Source organism: Bison bison, unplaced genomic scaffold, assembly GCF_000754665.1.
Source record: "Bison bison bison isolate TAMUID 2011002044 unplaced genomic scaffold, Bison_UMD1.0 scf7180017864484, whole genome shotgun sequence".
NCBI lineage: Eukaryota > Metazoa > Chordata > Mammalia > Artiodactyla > Bovidae > Bison > Bison bison.
In genome coordinates this window covers 4,832,536-4,840,569 of record NW_011495044.1, presented here as the reverse complement: position 1 = coordinate 4,840,569, position 8,034 = coordinate 4,832,536, and the positions used below count along the sequence as shown (strand labels likewise).

The following is an 8,034-nucleotide window of genomic DNA, read 5'->3' as shown; positions in this document are numbered from 1 at the left end:
AAAGACTCTGATGCTGGGAGGGATTGGGGGCAGGAGGAGAAGGGGAGGACAGAGGATGAGATGGCTGGATGGCATCACCAACTCGATGGACGTGAGTTTGAGTGAACTCCAGGAGATGGTGATGGACAGGGAGGCCTTGGCGTGCTGCGGTTCATGGGGTCGCAAAGAGTCGGACACGACTGAGCGACTGAACTGAACTGAACTGAACAGTAGTTCAGGATGGTGGTTGCCAAGGCTGGGAGGATTTACTTAATGAGTACAGAGTTTTAGATTTTTTTTAATTTGAAATATCTAATTTTCTTTATTTTTTAATCATTGTTTTTTATTGAAGTATAGTTGATTTACAACGTTGCATTTATTTATGATGTAGAGCAAAGGGTTTCAGTTATACATATACACACATTCTTTTTTTATATTCTTTTCCATTATGGTTTATAATCAGATATTGAATATAGTTCTCTGTGCTATACAGCAGGGCCTTGTTTATAGTTTCAGTTTTGCAAGATGAAAAGAGTTATGGAAATGGAGAGTGGGTATACAACACCATGAATGCATTTAACACCACAGAATTGTATAGTTAAAAATGGTTAAGATGATAAATTTTGTTACATGTATTTTATAATTTTTGTAAATTGGAAAAAACACATATACATACGTGTATGAATACACAAACAAAAGGTCTAGAAGGATGTGCACCAAAATGTCGAAATGGTTTATCTTTGGACACTAAGATTATGGTGATATTTCCTTGGAACTTTTGTATATTTTTTGGATTTTTTTAAACAAGCATGTTTTGTTTTTTCCAAACACAAAAAGGCTTTGTTCTCCATCTTTTTTCCTTACAATGCTTCCAGTTCAGTAACCAAAACCCTATTGGTTCTGTCTCCAAAACATCAAAATGATGAACCCTTTTCCCAGCCACAAGTCAACTCCAGCCCCTCTCACTCAGGCTAATGTAACAGAATCCTAAACTGTTTATCCCTCTCTAACCCATTCTCCACCCAGCCTCAGAGTTACCTTCTGAAATATTTCCTATCATTCCCACGTTTAAAACCCCAAACCCCATGGCATGCCTCTCAAGGGCCTCAGGGTCTGTATTTTTAGTTTCACCTCTGACTACTATCCTTCCAGTGTCTATGCCAATGACAGTTGCTGGCCATGCCTTGGAAACATACCAGGCATTTTCACCCTTCCTTTACTTTGCTCATGCTGTTCTTTCATCAGGAATATTCTTTTTCCTTCTCTGCCTGCTAAAATGTATACAGTGGTATATGGGAAAAGAATGGGATGAAGATGAATGGATAAACAAATAGGAAGAGATGGAGAAAAAAGCACAGAATAGCACCGACGTGAGGGTTCAAGAAGTAATTTTTAGGGGTGAGATAACAATAGTGTCTACCACCTAAGGCTGCGGTGAGCATATTAAATGAGATAATACAAGACAAACTTTTAAAACACTGCATGACATATATTTTTTTATTGTTATCATTTTCGGTATAATTATTATTCACAGCACAGTGGTAAGAGCTTGAACTCTGGCTGCTATGAGGAAGGAGCAGTGGCGAAGTTCCAGCTCAGAAGCTCTGGGTAAACTGAAAAAGGGAACCTGGTCTGATTCAAATTCTCTAAAGAACCCAACAAACTACATAAGAAACCACAACCAATTCGGTTAAGCTGTACTAGAGCACATACAGAGCGCACAGGTGAGTTCTTGTGTACCCCAAATAACTGACACCCCCATATAAATACTCCTTCGTGAAGTAAGGTGTTTCAGCACCCAGCCCCCAGCACTGAAACATCAGAGCAGCACCTCATCCTCACAAATCTGAAACTGCAACCCACATGTGCTGTCTTATGTCTTCCCACTTAGCCGGTAGCCACTTCTCTTTCCTTATATAACACGGCAGATTTAACTCTAAAGTTCTTCCCACAGCTGCAAAAAAAACTAAATATATGTGTACAACCCACCCATGCTTAATAAGGTAGCCAAAGGAAAACCAAATTCATTCACAATGGAGGTGAACCCAGGGACCTAGAAATGAATATATATATATATATATACACATACATATACATACACACACATTTTTTTTAGATGATATATTTTTTAAATACCCAAAATTTTGGGTATTTCCTCTGGTCCACTCTCATGCTTAGTCCTTTAAAAGACTGCCTCTGTCAGTTGTGGCAAGGGGACTCTGGACAGCCCTCATTCCTCTCGGTTAACAGGTTTTTGTAGCTTTCATTTTCATGTCCTAGTAAGCCACTGTAACCCACTATCCCATCTCTTCTTTCATATCCCTCCCCCATGAAAGCCAGATCTCCCTTGAGCACTATCAGACAAGCAGTCCTTTGGTTTAAAAAAAAAAAAAAACACTGCTCCTAAATTATGTCCCAAAGCAGACAAAGAACGCAGAAGTCCACATTTATTAGATGACACATAGCCTGCTTACTAGTCAGACTGCCAAAAATAACTGCTTCTCCTCTTGGAGGTTTAGGCAAACACAAGGGAACTGTGCTCCTATGTACGACTACTGCTTCTCCACAGAACTTGAAGAACTAATAAGGCATTAGAGATACTTCCTCTCTATAAACCCAAATAGAACACTTTGTTTATTTTCTCTTGGCATATAGTTGGCAGTCTGTATTTCCAGGCAGCCACTGTACATCTTTTGGCAAGTGCCTTCAAATTTCTCAGTACAATGTTTCATCCAGTCACTAAAGGCGAAGCATTGTACCTTAAATTTACATGCCAAGAAAAAGACTGAAAAAAAGACCTTCAGTATCATCTTCCTGCAATATATCAGACACTACACGAGTTAGAAGATCCAGATCCAATTCCCAGGTGTGCAAGTGTCTCGTAGTGTGATCTCTAGTCTGCTCTTTAATCTTTCCACAACTCAGCGTTTCCATCCTGGAAAACAGGGATTGTATTACCTGTCCTTTGAATTCAGACTTTTACTGCTAGCTGAGAATATGTATGCTTCTACAATTTGTGAAACTGGAGTTCGGAAAACTCAGAAAATTAAGCACAAAGGTTGTTTTTCACCTTTGTCAGACCTACCATGAAAAGTCCACAGTTGAGCCCAGAAGTCCCTAAGCAAGTGATTCCTCCGAGAGTTAGTTCTGACTTCCTACTCAACAAACCACTGACGCAAGAATGAGAGGCGAGAGGCAAGGCAGGGCCTCAGGTGTTATCTGGCTATAAAAGCAAGTCATTATCTACCACATTCTGTAACAATATTATCACCCTAGACACAGGACCCTTAACACCCCGTGGTTTTATCTCAAAGAAGCTACCTCAGTACTTAAAGCACTTACTTCTTCAATGTTTACAAAAACAAGTACTTTCCTTGGATGAAAACTGCCCTGCTGGGATTGCCTTGGGGATGACCCAACAATTAAGGTAGGACAAAAGGATGATACAAGAAGTATGAGGCGCAAGACAATTTAAGATTTAAGACAGTGTTTTACAATCCTTTCTGAGTTACTGGTATACTTCTGAGATTATTAAAATTCAAATGCTGGTTTAAAAAGGTCAATCTGGAAACTTGTAAAAACTTTCTAATTGTCGCACTTTCCACTTGGTCACCCTTCAGTCTCTGTGGCTCTTGTAACAAGTAAGTTTACTGCTCGTTCTAGGCTCTCTACAAGCCCTTCGTTTCTCCTCTGTTCCAGTAAACATTCTCTGCCTTTGGTATCATCAAATTATTACATTAAATTATGTCTCAGCTGCAGTAAGTTTTAGCCCCCTGAGCAATGCATCACGTGGCCACCACTTAGTTCAACACTCAACTTGAGGTATCATGATGAATTCACACTACAATTCACAATATGAATCCTAAAATACATTTTGTATCTTGACCAAAATGTAACATATTCCTGTGAAGGATGCTGCTGCTGCTGCCAAGTCACTTCAGTCGTGTCTGACTCTGCGACCCCATGGACTGCAGCCCACCAGGCTCCCCCATCCATGGGATTTTCCACGCAGGAGTACTGGAGTGGGGTGCCATCGCCTTCTCCGTGTGAAGGATGAGTGTCATACAAGTTAAGAAGTACTCTCTAATGACTGACTCCCACAGCTCCTGCCTCATCCAAAAGGGAAGACAGTTTTGCATATAGATAAGGAACTGAGCGTGTTAAGTAGAGACCTATGTCCAACTCTGGGTCTGCTACGCACTGTAAGACCTGTGAAAAGATAATTGTATCTACCTTACAAGGTTACTGTGAGGACAAAAAAGCATATATAGAAGCATTTTATAAAAAGTGCTATACAAATTTAAGTTATGATTCTGCTTGTGGATTTAACTGAAACTGTTCTTTCAAGAAACTGGTTAATAAAAAATAAAATTAGAAAAGAAGCTGGTTAACTCCAACATTAAGAATATCATTCACTGGGACTTTCCTGGTGGCACAGTGGATAAGGATCTGCCTGCCAATGCAGGGGAGACGGGTTCAATCCCTGGTCCAGGAAGATTCCACATGCCTCAGAGCAACTAAGCCCAAGAGCCGCAGCTACCAAGCCCTCGTGCCAGAACTAGACTGTGTGCTCTGGGGGCCTCGAGCCACAACTACTGAAACTGCTTGCTGCCACTACCGCAGCCCAAGTGCCTAGAGCCTCTGCTCTGCAACAGGAGAAACCACGGCCATGAGAAGCCGGTGCACCATTACAAAGAGTAGCCCCTTCTCGCCGCACCTAGAGAAAGGCTTCGGGAGGCAATGAAGACCTAGTACAGCTAAAAATAAGTTAACTTTTAAAAAAAACAGTATCACTTGCTTACAAGTTTGCCAAAAATTTTTTGAGTCAACCTCAAGTCACTGAAAAGCCTTATCTCTTTCTATTGCTTAAAAAGCAAGCAGAGGAAAAAAAAAAAGCAAGCATAGTAGCACTACCCTATCAGGGGCATGGAAAGCAATGGTAGAAATGAAGAACTATGTACACCCACAGTGAATGGGGCAGAGCTACTTTATTTCATTAACTGAAATGAAAAGTAAAACTCAAAGGTCAAAGTTTTCCAACGGGTATGAGAGGAAATGTTATGAATATCCCAGGTATAATTAAAATTAAACACAATCTTCCTTGGTGGCTCAGACTGTAGAATCTGCCTGCAATGCAGGAGATCTGGGTTCAATCCCTGGGTCAGGAAGATGCCCTGGAGAAGCGGATGGCTACTCTCTCCAGCATTGTTGCCTGGAGAATTCCTGGACAGAGCCTGGCGGGCTACAGTTCACGGTGTCACAAAGAATCACGACTGAGCGACTAACTCTTTCATAGCCAGTTCAGAAAGCTCAGTTATCGTCAAAGTGTTTTTCATGCATTAATTAATTCTCATGGCATCCCAAGGATGAAAGAAATTTAATTCTCATATTCTAGTTACTTACAACCACAGGAAGAATCTAAATGGATCAAGATGTGTAATTTTGATAAGCCAGGCCAACAAATATTTCATCAAATGTTAAAGATCTACCATATCATCAGCACTGTACAAGACACAAAGTGTCTAACCGATGTGGCCTATCTTACCTTGAGCAAGACCTCCAGCAAGCTCAACCTTGTGGTACACAGATATGAGTAAAGAAACATTTCTGAATAATGGATAACAGCTATTACAGAGCAATCACCAACCCTTATTGCCAGGACCCGCCAACTTCCTTCAAAACAGATGTAAAATTAAGATGTTCTATTGAGAACACTTTCCTGACAAGTGTGGTATATGAGGAAGAGGGGGAAACAGGGAGCAACAGTGTGTTGTTTTAAGTAAGATGGTCAGAGAAGGCTTCAATAAGGTGACATCTAAGTAAAGACCTAAACAAAGAGAGTAAAAGACGCACACTTATGGAGGGGAAAAGGTTCCACCAAGCAGAGGAAACCTCTGAGCGTAAGATTAATGTGGATCATACCTGCTGCATTCTCCACACACGTGCTAGACTTTCCCCATGGATGTAAGATCTAAAATTTGTAGTCTCTCTCCTCTCCACCTCCCACTCCCGTACCTTGCAAAGCATCATGAAAATCTCAGTTCAAACATGTATTAATTTGCTTTGTTTCATGTTCAGCTGGACTAAAACTCCTTGAGGACAAGGACTGCAGTTTTGTCTCTCCAAAAGGGCCTTGCAGAAAACAGCACCAACCATATTTTTGGACTTCCCTGGTAGCTCAGATGGTAAAGCGTCTGCCTACGATGCGGGATACCCGGGTTCGATCCCTGGGTCGGGAAGATCCCCTGGAGAAGGACATGGCACCCACTCCAGTACTCTTGCCTGGAGAATCCCATGGACGGAGGATCCTGGTGGGCTACAGTCCATGGGGTCCTAAAGAGTCGGACACGACTGAGCGACTTCACTTTCACCATATTTTTAGCACTTACTACCTGCCTCCTATTATATTAAGTGTTTTACATATGTAATCTGTTTAACCATTGCAATAATATTGTGTTACTAATTTTATTCTTCCTATTTTACAAAAGAAACAAAGACATGGAGAGGTCAAGCTAAGGTTGCATATCTTAGAAAAGGCAAGGCTGGGATTTGAGCTAAAGTCTGTCTCTCAAAGTCAGCAGAAAGTAGAGGTTGCAAACAAATATTTGTTGAATTATCCCAATCACCTGATATGTGCTGATGGTCAGTTCAGTTCAGACGCTCAGTCTGACTCTTTGCAACCCCATGAATCGCAGCAGGCCAGGCCTCCCTGTCCATCACCAACTCCCGGAGTTCACTCAAATTCACGTCCATCGAGTTGTCACCCGAAATGAACTGAGGGTGGAGACCATGCCCTAGAGGTTTATGGGGTACAGTGGGGAGACGGACTGCCCCTCCTTGCTGAGGTTCAGCAGCAGGCATTTCACACTAAGCATCTCATTTAGTCTGTAAAAACTCTTAACTTGTAATTCTTCCATCAGAGATTTGCCCCAAATGTCACCCACCCTCAGTCGAAGCACAAATCACGACCTAATTATTTAGGTCACCTTATTTAGGCCGATGGCAGATTATGGAGGAGAATCCAGGTCTCAAGACTATCCACGGTGATCCATTCCCTCAGTAGACAATCATAGATGGTAAATGATTTATCCTGGTTTCGCTGGAAATTCTAAACAGCAAAAGCTCTGGAATAATTTTCAATCAAAAGGTATGTATTGGACATCTATATGTCAACCTTGTAGGTTCAAATACCATCGCCTCCACATATTCGCTTTGTGACAACGCGGTGGTCGTTTCGCCTCCCAGGTGAACTCCCTCATCCGTAAAAGGAAAATAATAGAACCCACACACCAGACAGTAAAGTCGTCAGCAGTAAATGAGATGTTGGCACGGTGTCTCGCGTATGGTGGGCGCCTACTAATTATGGCCCTTCCTCTGCCTCCTCCGCCCCACAAGCTTCGGAGTTCACCCATTTCCACCAAGCGACAAGATATCCACTCGGCCAAAGGCCCGCACGCGGTCTCCGGTTCCCCAGGCCGGGGACAGCCGCACTGTCATACCTGCATAGAGTCAGCGCTGACGATCTCGCCACCGAGCCGCTGGCCGAGCTGTAAAGCCAGGGTGGATTTGCCGGTGCCCGTGGCCCCGAGAATCACTACGAGAGGCAGTGTCCGCTGCAGGCTCTGGAGCCCAGGGCCCACAGACACAGCTCTTGCAGCCGCAGCCGCCGCCATCTTGGAGACGTCTGCGCTTGCGCCGGATCAGCTGTCCCCATGGCAACCGTCAGTGCGCCTGCGCGGCCCTCGGGCTCTAGAGGGAAAGGGCGGAGGGAAGGAGGAGACAAGGGACTAAGGTCCCCAAGCTCAGAAGCTCCTGCTGTGACTGCCATCAACTAGCTAGTGTGAAAACCTCAACTAACTCCTCTCTTAAATGGGAACATATCAGCCGTATCTAAAATAGATATATGCCTATTATTCTTTTTTAAACTAGCACCCACTTCTTTTTCTTCATAGCCCTAATTATAGTATGAAATTATGTTTTGACCTCTATTGTCTGACTTTGTCTCCAGACTGTTAGTTCTGTAAAGGCAAGGAACAGATTCTGCCTGGGACATTA

The 8,034-nt window shown here is 42.8% G+C and overlaps 1 protein-coding gene across 1 annotated transcript in view; it reads right to left on the bottom strand.

Annotated features, from left to right (window-relative positions):
• TRIT1 (tRNA isopentenyltransferase 1) overlaps nt 1-7,653 on the bottom strand; it is a 44,861-nt gene extending 37,208 nt beyond the window's left edge. The window contains exon 1 of the mRNA XM_010862731.1: nt 7,479-7,653. Within this exon, the coding sequence (XP_010861033.1) occupies nt 7,479-7,652 (174 nt within the window). The 5' untranslated portion in view covers nt 7,653. The remainder of the gene's footprint in view (nt 1-7,478) is intronic.
• Between the last annotated feature and the right edge of the window lie 381 nt (nt 7,654-8,034).